We start from the raw sequence: 21442 nt of genomic DNA, 5'->3' as shown, positions 1-21442 counted from the left end.
ACCGGCAACAGAGACAGTAGCACGGCATAAAGGAGGGGCCGCACGTTTGGATGCAGGGTGGTTAGCCTACTTTTACATCCGGATTATTATATTTCTGTAAAGACACAATTTTTTTCTAAAAAGATTCCAAATGTCAAAAGAAACTAGTGCTGCTATTGTTAACCGGGTTACCATGTTTCGTTTTAGCCCGTTAAATAAAATATTAAGATATTTGCGATAAGTAATGTGATAAATAAATCGAAAGAATAATGCAGAATTTGTCTCTGTCTTTCAGAATAACACTTTCTTCATTCAAAGTCCAAACAGAGCACTTCTGATGAGCAAGCAGGCACTAGCATAAGCCCACACCTGCCTCCCAGTACACATGCAGACACCCAGTCTACTGAAGACTGATGGCAAAATCGAGCATTCTTATTTGCTAGCAATGCTATTTTTTCTTGAAATACATTAAATTAAAAACATTTTTTTAATTACGTTTTTAGGAACATAACCTTATCTTTTATTCTCTTGTGTTGTTTATTAATGGAAATCACAGGCTCTAAATCTACGGTCTTAATTTAAAGAAATGTTTGTCCAGCCGGGGAGTGGTGACCTTAACAGCATGCCCCCACAACCACCACTGCCACTGGCTACCTAACACCAGGGCTTTGTAAAAAGACCCACTGGGTCAAAAAGTGTTCAAGCTTGTTTTTACAAGCTGACTGTGGATTTGTATAACTGTGCAAACATTACATGTTTTTGTGCTAAAGAACGCAAATATTTCTGTTCTTTGTCATGAGCAAGACAGGGAACCAAATCAGTGTCATTCTTGCAGAAGTTCTGTTTGTGCAAACTTCCAAACAGTTTCAAATGCAATGTGGTCTAAAGCAATTATTTCAGCTACAAACTGAGGCAGCTAATTTGAAATCTAGTCAGTGCTGTTCTGCTGTTTCTGCTACTAAATAAGAACAAAGAAGTCTGTGTTTCTCTTGGGAAAAGAACCGTGTAATATTATTTTTGCCTTTTCATTTCATTTTTAGATAGTGAACAGAACGCTAATTTGACTGCATGCAGATGTATATAAATGTGTTTGGCTTGATGGAATGTGAATAGTATTTTCACACATCTTAAAATGACTTGGGAAAGAGAACAAATGGACAACCTTTTTTTAATAAAGTGGTTTATTTAGAATAATCAAGGCAGCGATACAGCACCAATCAGATGGAAACATTCAGACATCACTTTAGTTCTGCACAGAGAGTGGTTTTCTTTCACGTGTGACCAGCTTATTCTTCTGTTGTTATATGCAGCAATTACCGAAGCACCATTTGAGCTGATTACGTTGGCATCTTGAGCTGAACAGTTGACTAAAGCTGGTCGAGTTCGAAAATAACAGAGAAAATCTTTAAATATTTACATGGAAGCAAAATCCCTTTCTTTTATCATGTGTGTACTGCACCAGGGATTATTGTCACTCATATAGTATGTTAATGAATAACTGTTCTGAACTGGTAGATATTTACTGCATAAGTCGTCAAAGAAGTCTAAATGAAATCAGTCTTTTCAAAACGAGTCACTTGCCTTCAGTAGGTTAAGTTTTCTTTTTCACAGGTGGAGCATCTCAAATAGGCCTCTTAAATAAATTGTTTTGTCTTTCTTTATTTTGCTTTCCAAGTCACAGTCAGCATCTGTTAGCTTGTACATACCTGCAGCTGTTCTAAATTTACTAATCCACATACTCATGTGGCATTATTTTTTAATTAGAGTTATTAGCGCATAATATAAAACATCTGGATTGACTCCACTGAGTCACCGCTACACCTGGATTTTTTTTCCTCTTGTCCATAAAACATTCCAGATTACAGAAGAGGAATTTAGAGCTGAGAATGAAGCCCACATGGTCTTGATTTTTTCCGCAGACCAGTCTTAAGGATAGAGAGCATGGCAGTGGATGAAAATAGGACCGAATCGTAGAGAGGGAAGAGGGGGCTGCAAAAATCGGGGTTGCTTAGACAATTTTGATAATCAGCTTCGGTTTGCACCTTGCACTACCTTCACCAAAACCCTCTCCTCCTTCCTTTTGCCGACATCAAACAGAGGGACAAAAGTGCTTTTATTCTTTGGATGCATGCAGAGAGTGTAAGAAACTCGTCTCCCTGTGGACATGTGACTGACGAGAGGCTGCGAGACAGGGCATTGCGTAGAGGAGGTAGCAGCTGTAGGTGTAGTTTTAAAAAAAGGTCAGATCTGATCCCGGTTTAGCTGCGAGCAGATCAAACAGGACTGGACTGATGTCTGAGGTTGTGCTATGCTCGTAGCTGAGGCTGAGTTCAAGTTGACCTGAGCAGGTATGAGAAATAAAACATTAGGGTTTGTTTACAGAAAAATGCAGATGAGGATGATTTTATTTTTATGTGAGTGGCTGAAAACATACTTCACCCCAGGTGCTTGTGGTGATGCTTTTCATAGCCCACTGCATTGTTAGAGCTGGTACCTAGCAAATAAAAAACCCACAATGATGTCAGGCATATTAGCTTTATTTAATATTCAGTCTGAAGCTTTTATTCACTCGTGCTTCTTACCTAAGTAGTCCTTGTAGTCCTTAAAGTATTTGTGTCTCAAGCTACGTCCATCTGTAATTAAAATCACCATTATATGCACAAGCTGAATGAATGGATAAAGTTCACTCTGTCAAATACTTGGTTTAATATTTCTGCCAACAGCTTCAATCACACATTATCAGTTCATCTCATGGCCGTCTATTCATTTGCAAGGTCACTCCAGCATGTTTATTTCAAGATCTATTTCAAAGGAGAAACCTGCCACTAACAGCATGCTATTTGCCAAGATAGAGACACCAGAGCAGGAATGCTTGGCACAGCCCGGCGTTCTCATCCTGTCCTGTGGTGCTTAAGAGCACAAAGCTTTGAGAGCAGCTCTATCAGACATTAGTTGTCAAAGTGACATATAGATAGGAGAGAACGTGTGTTAAATTCTACATTTAAAGCCATATCACAATCATATGAGTGATCACTGAAACATTTAAGTCAAGGGAAACCTGTAAATAATACCAGAGTTGCTGCGCTGCTTGATACACTGCCCCCTGTTAGGGATGCCAGAGGTTGGGTTTCCTGGATTGATGATGTGGCACTCGTAGCCCGTAGGACAGTGTAGAGGCTCATCTCCATCCTCAGTAGTACTGCAGGCCTCAGCTAGTGGGCAAAAAAATACAAAAACCAACGCACTCTGTACACTCTGTATCCAAGGAAATGACAATAAGAAGAGCAAAAGTCATTTTGTGGCACTATATTCTGGCTTTCCTTCAGATAATTACAAAACAATATTTCCCACAGGAAATGCCAGCATACAGATCGTATAAACTCAGAAAAACCCCCTCAAAGTTTCAATATTCATTGAAGAAAATGAGCAGAAAGTCTGACCTATATTTGTGGAGCGTTATATTTGAGACTGGTGGGACTACTGACAGTGAGGATGTCTTTACAGTTTGTGATTATTATTGTCAAACAGGAAGGGGAGGAAAATTACTTCTGGTTAAATATCACTGCACAATATTTCACTGAAACCTCAAAAACATTCTGCAAATGGATTTTCTGGACTCACATATGTTTGTTACCCTTAACTGTTCAGGTGTGTGCCCTCACCTTGCAAAACCTCCTCAGGACCGTCCAGCAGCCAACCGTTACCCCCCAACCATCGAGGCTTGGGCTGCACCAGCCAGTCCAGAACTGCTCAAAACACACACATCCTTAGCTACTGCAATACTCAACAACAATATGAGGAAAAATATAACTTCCTGCATTTCTGTGAACATCAAAAATATGGCCAACTAATAATCAATTTAATATAATTTGAAGCCCTATTTTAACTTCTGCTGACCTGGTGGTGGCTGCACAGACTCCAGGCAGGCATAGATGCAGCCATTGTAGCAGCAGCGTTTGTGGCGCTCGCATTCTGAGTCTGAGCGGCAGCCCGGGACCTCGCAGGCTCGCTCTGGTAACATCTGGGGCGGCGGTGGACACCGGTCATTCTTTTGGTGCTGTGTGGACTGGGGATGATTGAGATATTCGTAATCCTGAAAGAGAGAAATAAAGACAGATATATGTCTGAAATATAAATGACAACATGGATGGGGTCTGTTTCTTTCATGCCAGATACCCTCCCTTCTTCATTTAAAGTATTAGAAAATATTACCCTGCAAGCCAACCTAAGGGCAACACACACAAAAAGAAATAGAGATACTAATAGAATAGATATATGCTTTTTATTTTTTTAATAACACAGTTAAAAGACAACAGATCATAAAAATGCAGCTCTGGAGTCAGAACACACTGAAAAAAAGGGATTGGCCAACTCTTGGATTTACGTAAACATCTTGCGTGTATTTAACATAAGTGCCTCGTGCTTTAAAGTTAAGTGTAACTATATAGAATAGAATAGAATAGAATTCAACTTTATTGTCATTGCACATGCACAGGTACAGGGCAACGAAATGCAGTTTGCATCCATCCAGAAGTGCTTTAGTGATATAGATATATTACAATATATATTAGCAATAATATTTTTTATTTTTTTTTAGCAATAATATAGATATGCAAGTATATTACAGAAATGGGTCTATTGTGGTATGTTATAATGTACACGGTATGAAGTATGTTGTGAATATTCTATAACTATAGGTATGTACAGGATATGAACAGGATATAAATATGAAAAACTATACAGAGTATGAAATAAATAACTTTACAGAAATATGAGATATACAGTTATACAGAAATGGGAACTATGCAAGTTGTAAACAGTTGTAAGGTTAAAAATTATTGTATGTACAGAATGATTATTTACACAGAGCTATACAGTAGTGCAGTTAAGATAAGTGAGGGTGTGGATAATTTCTACAGAGGCTGTATAAAGTGCTAGTGATTGTGAGTGGTGGTTCAGTCCATGTTATTATTGTGTGTTTGAGGGTACGGTTGTCCATTGTGGGTGTGTGTAGGTGGTTGTGGGTGTGTGTATGTTCAGTCCATATGTTAACGTGGGTCAGATGTCAGGAGGCAGAGTTCAGGAGTCTGACAGCTGTGGGGAAGAAGCTGTTCCGGTACCTGGTGGTCTTAGTCCGGAGGCTCCTGTAGCGCCTCCCAGAGGGCAGGAGGGTGAAGAGTCTATGTGATGGGTGACTGGGGTCTCTGATGATTTTCCCAGCCCTTTTCAGACACCGCTTCCTGTAGATGTCTTTTATGGCAGGAAGTGGTGCTCCGGCGATGCGCTGGGCAGTTTTCACGACCCTCTGCAACGCCTTCCGGTCCGAGGCAGAGCAGTTCCGCACCAGACTGTTATACAGTTGGTCAGGATGCTCTCGATGGTGCAGCGGTAGAAGTTCACCAGGATGTCTGAGGACAGGTGGTTCTTCCTCAGAGTCCTCAAGAAGAAGAGGCGCTATAAATAGTGTAGAAACTACATGATATGCAGAGAGGCTAGATTAAATTGTTCATATCATGTTCGAGTGAAGTAAGTCAATAACTTTCAGTCTCGTACGCTTTGGATCGTGGTTTCAGGAAGGCATCCATCTCAGTCAAATCGAGCAAATTGGGTGGTTGTTACATTAAAAAGTCTAACTTGTAATTTAAACACAATAATATCATGTTTCTATAAACGTAATTAAATCATGAAGGATCTATATGAAATTCAACAACTTAATTTGTTCTTGTTGAGATGACATGATACAATCTAGTAAGAGTGGTTAGTTGCTGAACTCATGAAATTCACAAGATCGCACGAGATGTCAAACTGCAGGAAAATCACTGGAGTTATAAGAGGCAGACAATTACACACACACACCACGTGTATGCTATCGCTATTTATTGTGGTTTAACCTGTCAAGGACAAAAGCGTATAAAAAAAATTCTGCATCAAGCCTTGAAATCATAGCTTTTCTGCTTTTGTTAAGTCTGGATTGGTGGCATGGTGGTTAGTGCTGTTGCTCCACAGTAAGAAGAACCTGCGTTCAAATCCACAGTCTGGCTAGTTTGCACTGGTTTCTCTCTGGGTATTCTGGTTTCTTCCCACAGTTAAAAGTCATGCAGTTGTTAGAGTTAGGTTAATTGGTGATTCTAAATTACCTGTCAATGTAAGTGCAAATGGTTGCTTGTGATAGACTTATGAGTTGTCCAGGGTGTACCCTGCCTTGTAACCTATCACTTCAGGGTTATTTCCCAGCCCCCCTGCAACCAGGATAAAGATAGGAGGATGGTAGTTGTTGTACATCCATTCAAATTTTATGGTAACCAGGATCTAGACTTTGTTGAACATTACATAATATGAAGAGAACATGTAGTATTTAAGTGACCAAGTAGTATTGGGGTAAAAGTTATTGAATAGTGTTGAAATAAAATGACAAAATTGTGAAGGATTAAAATATTCCAAGAGCTCAACTTACTTCATCTAAACATGTTTCAATCGCGTTTTATGAACACAAAATGCACAGGTTTATTGAATATGAAAAAGTTGTGTTGATTGAACTCAATTGTTTAAGTTTCTGCCAAAGCAAAACATTTGTGTGCAACCAATGTCCACTATTGAATCAAGTAAATCCAACATGGCTTTTTTTTCAGTGCACAAAACACAGGAAATATCACATTAACTTTGCAGGTGTTGCTGTAAACAAAACAATAATCTTTTAGAATACATTATGGATGTCTCTGTAGGATTTCACATGCTGCTATATAAATGAATTTCAAAAGAAAGTAAGTTAAGCTAATCACTGGCCTCCTAAGGCCATACAAGTTTACTTTGATCAGTTTGTAAAGTTGAAGCTCCGTAAAAGTTTAGTTTCACTGTAGACATGCAGTATTTTCAGAATAGGCGCTGGCTGTGCTGCATATATGTACATTAGACTGAGACATTGGTTGAAAAAACAAAAACAAAAAAAATTGGCTGGATTTTCATTCAGTGTAATAATATCTGTGACCACATTACAACCAGCAGAGGGCGACAGTAGACCTGAGGGAGCACATCCAGCACTTACTTAGCTGAACTGTAGCACAGGAGCAAAGAAAGTTTGGTTTCTGCATGCCTGCCTACCAATACCTTGACCTGGATTGGCGAGGTGTTTCACTGTGGGACCGAACACTTACTTCCCTGGTGAATGAGAGGGAGAAAGTAGGCCACAGGAGCTATGAAGCTGAGCAAAGATCCACTTCACACACAGTTCTGGCAAGAACAAGTGGAGGGAAGTGTTTGTTTTTTTTATTATCTTTTTTTTTTCACTGCTGGTATTGAATATCAGATGTTTTGCACCACAGAATAAGTGACCATTCATTGTTCTGGGGGTTTGTACACATGGAAATTATTATAGCAAAATCCCAAGAAGCACAGCGGCCATCAACTAAACACCAACTCTCATATTTTCTCATGCACTGTATTTACTTTTCTGGATGAAGCGGCAGTGTGATCAGATTTTTTTTCTTTTTAACTGTATCAAAATGAACAGTTTGGTTTAACCTTGGATCCTCCAGAGCGGAGGAACATATAAAGAACATTTGGGGAATATTTTATTAATTGGCTAGGGTTTATTTTCTAAACTGGTCAAGGTAGTGCATCTGTGTCAAGCTGTTTGTCATGATGTTGAAAACACACAGTGCAAGAAACAAGTGAAACTGCAGGATCGTTTTTGAGTCACGTGAATGGGCCAGAGTGCAGATGAAAGCGAGTGAGAGGAATTTGTTTTTTCGTCTTACACTAGATTTGTAATTAGATAATTGGCTTCTGGGTGGCACACGATCATTAAAACTGTGCTGTTTATTTGGCAGGCTTGCAGGCTGTTCCTCCAAACCAACCAGTGAAACACAAAATACAAATGTTTGGCACCCATAGTGGCACCGCAAACACTTTAAAAATGAATTCATTTCTTCTGGCAGCTGGGAGCTCGGTGGGTGTTTGGTGTACGGGTGAGGTCGGCGAGACGGAGAGAACGTTGTGTTCTTCGGTTAATTTGAAATTTCTATTATTTTAGGGAGTTGAAATGAGAGGCCTGTTTCGCCTAATACTTTGGCATTTTTATGCATGTTATTTCAGCTTGTGGGCCTGAATTTTTTTTTCTCATCAGTCGTTTTGACAAATTATTATTTTATTACTTTTTCTATTTAAATTCCACTCCAATTTTTACGTGTATGCTGGCCTCATACAGACAGGAGTCTACTGGCGCTCCGTGGTCATTCACAGCATCTCTTGTATGAATGAGTACTACAAAGTTTGCTCAGACTGGATAATTACATAATGATTATTACACTATCTGAACTTATCTTATATCCGATCTGTTCCCAGTGTATCCTGCAAACCTCTCCTACAAAAAAGCTCAAGTGTGCCCTTCCTGTTTATTCAACTGCATGCTTTTGTGTGTGTGTAGTTTGAACTTGCTCTTAATTATACCATACAGGCAAAAGTGCACACTGCAGGAGCCATTCACTGATTTATTACAGCTCCCCGAGAACGCTACCATCACCCATGCTGGTTCGGACTGTGCTTTGGTTAAATATCTGTTACTCTTCTTTTACTTTAACCACTTAGTTCTCAGTCGTCATCTCATGATTTTTCCACTGCTGTACGCCAGAAGGGCTGTCATGCTCTGCTTCTTGAAGTCTATCATAAAATCTCATGCGCATCTCTCAGATGTTCCACAGTGTTTATTTACACTCCTGTCTGCTGCACTTCTCCCCAATAAAGAAACTGCCAGCAGGCTTGTGTGTGATGTTCATGAATATCTGTGGGAATATTTTCCCCTCATCTATCTATTTGTCACTGTCTGTACTCCATCTCGCTCACTCTTTGATGCTTTCCTTTCCCTTCTTTCCCTGCTGTTGGTGTCAAAAAGCAACACGATGGTAGCTTTGAAGTCTGATCTTAGTTGCTGATTCTTTCACTCGTTCCAATTTCTCACAGAGATGATGGGGAGAAGCCACTTGAGACCACGTCTGGCTTCTTTTAACTGAACTGAAATCTGACCATTTAAAGTAACGTGCCAAAATCTGAGACAGACACTAACATTTTCTGCTTCCTCTGTGCAAGGATGCAAGTGCACGAGCACACACATGCAGAGAAACTTGGATCTACAAACAAACTAAAGTATATATATATATATTTCCATGGTGTACACACAGGTAAACATGTTTGGTCTTTAAGTTAGGTTTCAAGGTTTCACTTCAGGTTTTACTAAATGAAGAAACTCACAGCACACATCTGGTTAGATTTTGTGTTGTGAGACCCAATTTCCTGCTTCTAGAGCAGCAGTCAGTTTGACAGAAAGATAGACAGAAGAGCAAATGTACATAGACGCAGCAGGCTAAGTTGTGAGGAAAACAGACAAACTGTAAATCAGTAAGCAATGAGAGCTTTAATGAATGATGGGAAATCATGTTGACAGACAAAACACGAGAGATACGGCTTAAAAACAAGTTTGGTTTATACAACGTTCCTACAGCAGTAGGAATGTTTTGGATGATTTGGAAGGGAGTTTATATTTGAAGTTTGTGTTACTGAGCAGTAATCTGCTCCAGCGTTATGTCCAGTAATGTGCTGCTGACCACCAGACTCAGATCTAACTGGAATTAATCCTGCTTTGAGCTGCAGAGTTAAATAGCTGACAGGTCATATCTCAGAAAAGAAAACAATTCTCACAAATATATTCATTAGAATATATTAATAATAACAGAGAAATTATACCAAATTGTAGATTCTAAGTGAGAATAATGTTACACTAACATGATATAACTGATGGTTTATAGCTTATGACTTCATATTGGCACTGTGTCCCCTCAGAGCTCTGAGCTTCCACAAAGCAAATCTACATGTTTAAAGTCACCATATTTAAAACGTCACAGCTACAAACGTGACCTGGTCTTTTTACAGTCAGCGCCTTCCATGCATTTATAAATCCCAGGCTTTAGCTTACAGACTTTTCCCCTTTTAACCTAATAATAAACAATAATAATACTACATTTCATTTACACGCGCCTTTCAAAACACCCAGGGGCACTGTACAGTAAAAAAAACAAAAACCAAGTAAAAGAGCACTAAAAATAAACAAGTTAAAATTAGACAGTGCAAATGTGATCACAGGGGAGAAGTAAACAGATGAGTTTTGAGCTTAGAGCAATCGCATACAGCTGAAACAATATTCGTTGCATTAAAATGTTCAAACTTTAGCTCTGAAACTGTTTGCATTACAAGACAAGTCATCACCACCAGTCTTTAACATTTAAAAGAGTGCAAATGTCCACAAATCTCTCTTAGATCAGGCAGCAGTTCAGTTCAGTTTAATGCATGCTTATCCTTCAAACACGTGACCAGAAGAAGTGTTTCACATTCTGCTTAATAGCAGGTACTGTCAGAAGGGCCCACATCACTTCACTTGGATGAAACTAAAGATTTATAATGCTACTGTGAGACACTGCTTTGTACACGGGCATGCCCAGGCAGATGTCTGAGCCAGACTGTGTTATGGCTATATGAGACTAAACAATCTGGTTGAGCGGTGGGTGTGTGCAAAGCAAATCTGGAATCTGAAAATCTGGGGCAATAATTTGGTAAGAGGGGGAAACTTATAGATCCAAAACTTTCAAACTGTGGCGCTGCTGAGGTATTTATCTCAGACATAAGTGTGGGTACATTTCATTTTTGTTCCTTTTAACCGCTTAAACAGAACAGGCAATTTCTAGCGTGATTAGACAGGTGTTGAAAACTGGCCTATTTCTAATAGCATCTCTATCAGTGTGACCATTGCTGCCTTTAGGCCCATTTCTTACCTAAATACCCTGATTGCATGTAAATCATTCTTTGTGTTTCTTATCAAGCACAGAGGTGGAACATGCAAACACCTTTCTTTCAAAAGATTTACAAGTATACTAAATGATCAAGTCTTAGTGTACACTGTGCTTGTAGCACTTCTCTTAAATTCAAGTGATACTTTGGTTTTAGGAAAATGTCAGCATATTCTATCCATTACTGACAAAAATACATTCTTTAAGGTGACAGTGTTAAAACAAGTATCTGCTAAAATCTGACCTCCTCTCTTGTATTAATAGACAAACCTACTTGCATGTAAACATTTTGGTTAATCTAAACCGATCGTGTATTCATATTTTTATGGTTTAAAGCTTATTATACGATCTCAAGAATAAGGGTTCAAAAGGCAAAACTGATCATGTTGGTGGTCTTGTGTTGATTACAAATTTTCCTTTCGAGACAAAATATCCTTCAGTGGAGTGTGTATGTTAAATACTCTGTGACTATAATTTGTCTTTCTGTATGGCACTGGTGTTATGAATGAGGCTGAGGGTGTGTATGTGGGAGATTAAAAAAAAAGAAAGCCTGCAAGATACCGAGATGAAAAGGTTCAGGGAGCAAAAGGCAAACTCTGTCTATAGAGCTGTTTCAGCATGTTCCAATTACTGCAGCTTTGAAGCAAAGTCCAGCAAGAAGGTTCTTTTGGCCCATCCTGAGAACAGGAGGAGACCAGAGAAAGACATCTGAAAGAGGGAAAACAGAGGGTGGTGTACTGAGAGAGGCACACGGTCAGAACGGGTCAGAACGAGGGTGGAATGGTAACAATTACATACAGTATGACAGAAAGGCTGAAAATGAGAGACAGAGGCCACAAACAAGTCAGAAGGTGAGAACACTGAAGCATGAAAGGTTACAGAGAGGAAAGGCAGCACGCTACAGTGAGCCCTTGTTAGAGATGATCAATCAGCTACACTGAGCTGAGTTAACAAGCAGGGGCCTGGTCTGCAAATTCAGTTCCTGCCCTAATAATCCACTACACACACACACACACACACACACACACACCAACTAATGCTGAACATCCCATATACCCCCCGCTACTCCTATAGAACCTGAAAATCACGACTTATTCCAACCTGTTGCACACTTTCTGCTGCTCTTCAAAACTCGCCTGTCTCAGTGGATTTTTCATGCATCTATAAATCAAAGCACATCTGCTCTCAAACCGTTTTTTCGCAGCGGTGAAAGAAATGTTCAAGTTCTCTCAAGCAAAACACTGAATATTCTCCAGACTGAACTACGTACTTACTCTCTTACATTTTTGTTGATCTGATTTTTAGCATTTTTTAAAATTTATTTGTTTCAATGTTTCATCTGAAAACTAACATGCATGCCAATCTCATACAGTTTCAGTTAAAAGCTATAATATTTCCTGATGATAAAAAGTGATCATATAAAAGAAGCTAGCATCATGTGGATTGGGCTTATTTAATCAAAATCATGGTTATCACCTAGCCACAGTTAGCATAGCTGGGACATGGGGGGAGCCACAAATCTAATTTCACGCTGCTCCTGGGCTTGGAAAAGTCCTGAATTAACTTTCAGAGCTGCAATTTGTTGTTTTAACTTCTCAACTTTTGAATTGATATAAAACAAGATATAATATATAACTTTATTTAACAATTTAATCTGATTTAAAATATCCAGCTGGTGATTGTAGAGTAAAAATATCTATTTCTTCCTTTGAGTATAAAACCTGAGTAAATGCACTTTTTTCTGTAAATGTGTTTTATACTATGCAACAACACTATCGTTCATTTTAATCACGGCCCTCAGGCCTACTCGAACACCTCTCACCTCAGCAACAAAACTACCCTGACAGCTTGAAGTACCTCCCTGTAACAGAGCAGACATTGTACTGCAGTGCTGTGAGCTTTCACCGACTTCCACTTTAAAAGATACTCTAAACAACCACGAGACAGAGAAATACACACACACGTATGTGCACTAGAAAAATCAAAGGTGAGGTTAGGTGCCCCACCTTATGGTTGAGTCCTCTTTTCCTGATTCTTCTGGCATCACTTCCTGTGGACAGGACCAACAGGGACAGGAGCAACAGGGACAGGAGCAACAGCAAAGAGCCTGGCATGGTCTGTGTTCTGCACATCCCCCGCCTTCTTCTCCTTTATTTTCACAGAAGTATTCCTTCTTCCTCTTTATTACAGAGAGTTACTCTGAGCTGGTCCTAGAGCTGTTTGTAGGTCCTCTGGTTCGTTGCCTTTCCAGCTGAAGCAACAACTCTGGGTGCTCAAGTGCAGCCAGAAATGACACAAGCGCTCTTCCTCCAACAGGTCCTGCCTTTATATCCGACGGAGGAAAAGTGCCGGGTAGAATGACAGAGTAGAGGAAAAGTAGAGGAAAGTACAGAGAGGATGAATAGAGGCAGTACAGGAAAAGAAGGAGAATTGTTAGGGGGAGCAAAGAGGGGAAGGGAGAAACAGCAGCAGTCTGTGCATCACTTACTGAGAGTTGAAACTGTCTGCTGGCACAGCGTATGCACATGTCTCTGGAAGAGAGAAGGGGAGGTGAAAGGAGGGAGGGAGGACTGTTGGAGAGGGCAGTGAGTGTGAGACCGCCCCTTGGCCCCTCATTGCATCTTGTAGCACATCTGGTGATCTTTATGTAAATTTGACAGCGTTTTGTCTGTGTGCATTTGTGACTTATTTTATTTGATCTCATTTCTTTGCACAGTTTTGCTTGTGAGCGCTTTTGTGGGAGGGACAAAAATGCCTCTGCTAAGCACGGGGTTTAAAAAGACTTGACTGCTAGCCTGGAGTTCATGCACGCTTTTTAACTATTAACAGTCCAAGATTTAATTACAACAGAGTTAGGACACATCTGATAGGTGTCTGAGAAAGCACAAATACACCTAGCTGTCTGAATGAGTGTGTCCAAGTGTGAATAAATACAATCTAATGTTTGTTGGCAGTATCACTGATCCATGCACAATAAAAGCATGTGGTGTATTTCAGGGAAAGGGGCCTCCCTGTCTTTTTCTCCATCTTGTGCTCCACTGGGCTTCCATTTTCACATATCTCCCGAGTGCGCCCCCCCCCTTAAACTAGGACGCCCTTCATGTCAACCCCACCCCCTACTTCCCCCGACTCACCCCACCACCTTACCACCGGACCTTTCTCCCCATTCTCAGCGTCTTGCACTGAAAGGGAGAAAGAATGCTAAGCCCGCACAAATCTCAGTCATTATTAGTTTTACAGGAGCAGAGCCCATGTCACTGAGAGAGAGGCCCCTGGGCTCACTTACACAAAAGACAAAGTAAAGCAAAGCGAGGGAGAAAAAATGAGAATTCAAAGGGTAAGGGGTGGACGACATGGACAATAAGATATGATGATAGTGGAATTTAATGAATGATTTGTTTCATTTACCTTCCATATTTATGCTAAGTTATAAGTACACTTACCATCTTGGTCCTGGAATGCTGGAGTGGAATTCAGCTGTCCAGTTTACAGCAGTGCTTCCCAGACATGTTCTCACATCTACATCCTGCCCTTCTCTCTAAAGGTGGAATTTACAGTATAAACGATTATAACCAAACAAGACAAGATCAGGATATGGCTGAAACAATCCAGCCAACAGCTACAAGATATAAGAACACATCGCACAGTAACACAACTGCTGGTCTGTGGCAAAAAAAGAGTCTATGGCATCTACTTTTATCTACACTCTGTGGGCCTCTGGGAATCAAAAAGATCAGTTACTGTGGTTTTGAAAGCAAAACATTTTCCCCCTATTTGTTTGATTTTGAACTCCAATTGCCCTTTTCTTTTTAGCAATATCCCAAATGCTTTAAATGCACAACAGGTCTGGACTACAGGCTGGCCAGTTGAGCATCTGTAGCCTTGCTGGCATTGCTGAAGCATTTAAGGCCTTTCCTGGAAAACAACATCAGTTAAATGCATGCATATGTTGCTCCAAATCAGTCCCAGCTCTATATTATTCTGGATACTTTTGTTTGATAACCAGTGTCCATGATTTTCTTTATCGCATCTTTCACACATATGATGAAATTTTAAATTAAATGTATCCATTCATACATGCATTTTCTGTCTGTGTTTCTGTCACGGGGAACAGCATCTGAACTCTTTTGGAAACAATGTTATATGTGTGTCATCTATATCGGACAGAAATTAGAAAGACAAGGGGCTGGACACCCAAAAGATAAAATCTTTGATTGCAGTCTGCTTAGAGACAGACTCCTCTTAAAAAGCAAAAAAATCCTTTCATCTGACAGCTGTTCTCTGGAGAAAAAGATGCATTTTAGCTGTTTCTGGGAGGATGGAGTGTCTGCAAATCTCTGGGGACTCCATATTAAATCCTCTCTGATACTGATTAATTCTAGCCTGATTCATGCTGTAATGTTTGGTAGCTCTCCAAAGACAGATGTGGCTCAGCGGACAGAACAGCCCCTCTTTTTCATGTTTGTACACTAGCAAAGAGTGTGATTTCATAGAAGCCAAAGAGGTAAATGTGTGACATATGTTTCACAGCGAAGGCCAGCTTGTGCATCTGGACAGAATCTGTGAGTTTGTGGGGGGCTAACAGAGGTTACATTTTAATTACTGTCTTGATACAAAAAGTACAAGTACCAGTAAGCTTTGTGTTTGGTGTCTACTGTAGCCAAACATTTAGAAAGTGCAACATGTACACACACCATGCATTCATACCACAGATGCTTGATGTTTCCTATATAATTCATCATATTTCTTGTTAATACTGGGATTTTGTGCACTACATAATAGGATAAAATGTTCTTTTCCTCATGCTGTTAATCTTAGAGAGTGCAGGAGAGGAGCTATTTAGTGCTGAGGGTCTCTAACACATTGCCACTGATGTACTACAGAAACATTAAGCAGTACAAATGCAGCTAGTAAACCTATTCCAATCATATACACCAGCCCTGACGTCTAATGTTTTGTTACCATGATGTTAGCAATAAAGGAATGAGCTTCTGCAGATTCAGTCTACAGGGACTCTTTATTGCTGACTCTGTGCATTACCATCAATGTAAGGAGGACGAAATGCACAGCAACACTTAAATGAACCAAAACCAAAGATTTACCAGATTTTGTGAATATGTGCTAAAGTGATATGTGGAAGAAGAAAATATATTTAAAATTTGTTCTGAAGATTGTTCTTTAATGTGACTTTAATGTTAAATGTGCATCTTTGAACAAAGTATTGCATTAATTTGGTAATAGAACGGTAACGAGTAAGACAAAGTAATGGACACATTTTTTTTAACCTGAAGATGGTCCAATTTATCATTTACCTTCTATGTTGGAAAAAACATGGATGTTGGAACCAGAATGGCTGAAAATGTAATTGTCGAAAAATTTCTGAAATAGTTCAGTGACAGATAAACTGATAGACAACCTGCCATTTGTGGAGTTATGCATGGGTGAAACCAGCTTTGCAAGTGAACAGATCATTTATCTTTTTGGTGTCGCTTTTAATCTTTATTAGCTTTTTGTGTGGGCTGCTTTTGTATCAGTGAGCTGAAGCCTGAAGCTGAAACTTGTCAGATTATTCATTTCTAATCAGGGCTGTCAGTTGGGGTCAGAGGGTCAACACAAGAGGTCACGGGTCAGCTGTGATTGGTTAGTTTGAACTCTGCTGCTGAATGTGGACGGGAGTCAAAGTTCCACTTGGATGAGCTTTAACAGTACATATGACAACAATTAGCGGAAAATTCTGTTAATAAATTGTGTGTTTGGTAATCACATGATCACGCTACATGATTTCATCCTGCAATGCTGTGCCAAGTGACAGAAGGATACCCGAGCTTTTTAATGTCCTCCTTTTGATGTTGTGTATATCAAACGGCAATAAAAGTCTACCTTGTTTTATTTTTCACATTGAAAAAGGTCCAGCAGGCTTTTGCTGCTTCCCAGCATTTGGTTTTAATGTGTCTGACAGAATGTAAACTTTGAGGAACCAGTTGGGATCAGTTACACAAATCTGTGACTTAATTGTAATTTTATTGATTGTTCTCATGTGTTTGCCTTTTTGTTTTCTAGTTTGAAAAGTGAACTTGAGCAAATGAAGCAAAAATTGTACTACATGCACAGATTGGCCTTTGATGTGCGTGATCTTTATCTCTACTATAACACACACACACACACAATTTATTAAGCACACCCATTCAACTGCTCATTAGTGCAAATCAGATGACAACATCTAAGTGTATTTAGTGTTTAATATATTTATTATTTTCCACAATGAAATACAAAAATACAAAAATACAAAGCATCAAATAAAAGTAAAAGAGGAGAGAAAAAATAAATAAATAAAAATAAAAACCCACCCTAACAAACAACACCCCTGTTCGCCGTCAAGTAATCAAAAGCTTAAAAGAAAAAACTTACAATCAGTGCAAAATAACACCAGCCAAGGTATACAGAACAAGAAGGAAGGAAAAATAAGCAAACAAATATAATTAAAAATAGATAAATAAATACATGTCATTCCTGAACCTGTGTAGATGGTTGGTCAAAAAATATCAAAAAGGGTTTCCAGACTTTATTAAATTTATTTACAGAGCCTCTCAAAACAAACCTAATTTTCTCTAATTTAAGATGAAATAATACATCCTTTTTTTTTCTTTTTTTTTTCTTTTTTTAACCTGTCCCGTTTGGCTCTTTTGCCATCAGAATTACTGTCTAAAGGTGAAGAAAGATGCCCAACGGATTTACTTTACCAAATGTACCATCCCAGCCTTGCCGTAATGGTCCATTTGATTCACCTTTTATTGTTTATTTTATTTTCACTTGCTGAATACGGGACAGACTTGACTGGGGGAAGGAAAGGGAGAAAGAAAGAGGAAAGAAAAACAGCTGAGAAGAGGTACGGGAAAAAGGGCAAAAACCAAAACCAACAGATAAGCAGACAAAAAATACATATATCGATCACCTGGATCAGCTGTTGAGAAAGAAAGAAGAAAGCAAGCAGAAGAAAACGAGAGTAATAAACAACATCACAATGATCTATGGGAATATGACAGTAAATACTAAATATTAAACATTATTGTGCAGCACGTTGGATCGACAGCGCACAGTGTGCTTTGAGGTAGGAGCCAAAAAGGGTGTAGTTTGTGTGTGATCACCTGTGTGTGCACCTGTGAGCATGGACGCGCTTGTTTTTTTTTTTAAAAGGTTCCTTCATGTAATGATCTGCTAGAGGGTGTGGGGGGGCCACAGCCCCGTCCTCCAGGGCATGACGCAGGTATGGAGGAGATCAAAACTCCAGACGTCCAGAGGCCCCCAGAACACAAGAGACCAAGGAAGACCAACAGAGGGGCAGCCGCGCCACTATCCCAGAAAGAGCTGAGGAGAGTCCCAGATGAGGGGTCACTCAGCAGCCGCGGAGCAGAAGCCAGGGGGGGTTGCAGTGACGTGCCCGTGAGCTCCGCCGGCAGCCAGCTGTGCCAGAGTGACCGAGCCCCAGGCCGAGAGGCCGAGGGCACCCCGCCTCCGAAGTGGCCCGAGCGAGCCCCAGGCTCCAGGCCCCGATAAGCAGCCGCCAAGGAGTGAGCCCGTGTGTACCTGGGCGCCCATCCCCGGACACAAAGAACCACCAACGCACCAATGTCTGAGGGCGTCCGCCACCGGCAGGGGAAGTGGTGGGGGGAGATAGGCCTCCAAACCTTGGAGGGCCTGAGATGTCCCCAGAGAGGTGGGGTCTGATACCCAACCTGACATATAGACACAGACATACAGGCACACACAGATACAAACATCCATTCCCACCCTCATGCTCTCATAAGCAATTATTCCACACTCAACCAATGTGGAGACAGACATAAAGAGACGCTGCACACACAATCACTCTCCCCAAGCGTACTCTAAGAACCGGGTCTGGGTACCCTTGCCCCTGGAGGGGGAAACTGCACCCAGACCCAGGTGGTGTTACCCTTTTCCCTGCGGTGGGGAGAAGCAGACCGCCCCGACTCCGCAGCAGCAGGGAGGCCCCACATTCCAGACCCCAGTCGGACGGCCAACTCCTCCTCCTAGCCCCCCCCGCTCCAGCAGGCCGCAGAGAACGGGGGTGTGTGAAGACTCCAAACCTCCCTCCACCCGCTCATATGTAGTGTTGATGCATGTGTTCTAAGGTGCATTTAAAACCCAGGAGGGCATGGAGCTACCTGCCAGAGCAGCAGGTAAGCGCATAGCCCCTCCTGCTAGCCCGAAATAATACATCCTTAACCCAATGCAAAACTGTGGGCGGGGCTGCGTCCTTCCACTTCAAAAGTATTAGACGTCTTGCCAGTAGTGTAGAGAAGGCAATAAGTCTTTGACCACCTGCTGGTAGTGCCAGACCATCGGAATTGACCCCAAATAAAAATAAAAGTGGATTAAGCGGCACTCTTATCCCAAATATGCATGACAAAGCCCCACAGACATCCGTCCAGAACTTTTGTATTTTGGGACAGGACCAAAACATATGGATCAAGGTCACCTCTGCCAATTTACATCTTTCGCACGTTGGGTCAACTGGGGATACATCTTTGCCAATTTTGACTTGCTAAGATGAACCCTGTGCACTATTTTAAACTGCAGAAGGCAATGTCTTGCACACATGGAGGACGAGTGAATATTACTTAAAACATTGCCCCAGTCTGCTTCAGTAATACAGATTTTAAGATCCTCTTCCCAGGATCGCTTAATTGCAGACACAGAAGAAGAACCCAGGCACAAAATCAGAACAAGTATTGATGATATGGCTTTTTTCTTAGCCGGGTTAAAACACATAATGTCATCCATTACATCAATAAGTTGTATTTATTAGTCAGCTGTTCAAATGAGGCAAACGTGCCGTCAATGAATAGTTCCTTTAAAGATCTCAGCCCTCGCCTCTGCCAGCCCTGAAATGTGGAATCAGACATTGAAGGGGAAAAAGCATAGCTACTGGGCTCCCTAAGCAGATCTTCAGAAGATTAAAATGTTTTCTAAACTGAAAGCAAATCTGGAAAGTATTATTAACTACAGGATTCTCAATTGTCAGGCTTTTGGGTAACGGGATAGATGCACCTACGACAGACGATAGCAAAAAAGAACCAGAAGAGAGCTTCTCCATTTCTACCCATACGGGTCCGCTGCAATCGTGCTGATAGTGCAGCCAGTAGGTCAGACAGCGTAAATTGGAGGCCCAGTAATAATAATGGAAATTCGGTAGAGCCAGGCCCCCGTCTTGCTTTGACTTTTGCAGATGTGTTTTACGCAAACGTGGTTTCTTATTGTTCCAAAGGTATGATGTAATTACAGAGTCCAATTTCTTAAAAAAAGCGTTCGAAATGTATATAGGGAGGCTTTGAAACAGATAAAGAAATTTGAGTGATACAGACATTTTAACTACATTCACTTTCCCAACTAACGAGAGAGGAAGCGGCGACCATTTCGACAAGTCTTGTTGCATACTGAGGTGTAACTTAGTAAAATTTTCTTTAAAGAGATCACTGAAGTTTTTCGTCACAGTTATGCCTAGATAGACAAAGCTGGGTGTTGCAATCTTGAAGGGAACAGTAATGTTTGCTAATGTGGAAAGAGGCATATTTAGAGGCAGTAATTCACTCTTGTGTAGGTTCAATTTAAGCCCAAATGTATCAAAAAGTTGAAGAATGTAGGGAATTGTTACCTCAGCCTTGGATACAACCAGCAGGAGATCATCGGCATAGAGAGATAATTTATGCTCAGTTCCATACCGCGAAATGCCTTGAATGGCATGATTACTTCTTATAGCTATTGCCAACGGCTCAATAGCTAATACGAAAAGGAGGGGGCTGAGGGGGCAGCCCCGACGGGTTCCACGATGTAAGCGGAACGGTTTAGAATAATGGTTATTAGTGAGTACCATAGCTGCAGGACAGGCATAGAGTAATTTCACCCAGGATAAAAAGGAACTTCCAAACCCAAATCTTTGTAAGGTCTCAAATAGATATTCCCATTCTACTCTATTGAAAGCCTTCTCCGCATCCATGGAGAGAAGGCATTCGGAAGCAGCTTGACTGGGGGTGTACATTATATTGAGTAGTCTACGAATACTAAAAAAGGAGTGCCTGTTTTTAATAAAACCAGTCTGATCTGAAGAGATTATGTTGGGTAAAACTTTTTCCAATCGGTTGGCCAAAACCTTCGCTAGTATTTTATAGTCTGAATTCAGGAGTGAAATCGGCCTGTAGGATCCACATTCCAAAGGGTTTTTATCTTTTCTGGGAAGTAATGTTATACAAGCTTGATTTAGGCTATCAGGCAAAACGCCTTTGGCAAGAGAGTCAGTATATAACGTAGCTAACACAGGGGCTAGTTTTCCAGCAAAGGCGGCATAAAACTCGGTCGGTAAGCCATCAGGGCCTGGTGATCGGCGAGACTGTAACGATTTTATTGCCGCTATGATCTCCTGCTGCTGCAGAGATGCACCCAGGGTGGAAACCTCGTCTGGGGACAATGTTGGAATCTTTAGGTCTCTAAAAAAATCAGAGAGGAAGTTAGAATCATTGGTATTATCGGAACTATACAACTTATAATAATAATGCTGAAAAGCATCATTTATCCCCTGTTGATCTGTAACAGTTCCACCATCTCGGGTTGCGACC

General features: G+C 40.7%; 1 protein-coding gene across 1 annotated transcript; it reads right to left on the bottom strand.

Annotated features, from left to right (window-relative positions):
* Positions 1-1142: 1142 nt before the first annotated feature.
* wfdc1 (WAP four-disulfide core domain 1) lies at positions 1143-13345 on the bottom strand. Its single transcript, XM_031760105.2, has 7 exons — positions 12818-13345; positions 3877-4072; positions 3642-3725; positions 3051-3191; positions 2562-2612; positions 2414-2473; positions 1143-2319 (listed from the first exon to the last, which is right to left on the bottom strand). Exons 1-6 carry the CDS (start codon positions 12941-12943, stop codon positions 2415-2417), a joined length of 657 nt encoding a protein of 218 aa, XP_031615965.2. The 5' UTR covers positions 12944-13345; the 3' UTR covers positions 1143-2319; position 2414.
* Positions 13346-21442: the final 8097 nt, after the last annotated feature.

The sequence above is a fragment of the Oreochromis aureus genome, linkage group 7, assembly GCF_013358895.1.
Source record: "Oreochromis aureus strain Israel breed Guangdong linkage group 7, ZZ_aureus, whole genome shotgun sequence".
Lineage (NCBI taxonomy): Eukaryota > Metazoa > Chordata > Actinopteri > Cichliformes > Cichlidae > Oreochromis > Oreochromis aureus.
This window is presented reverse-complemented; position numbering and strand designations above follow the sequence as displayed.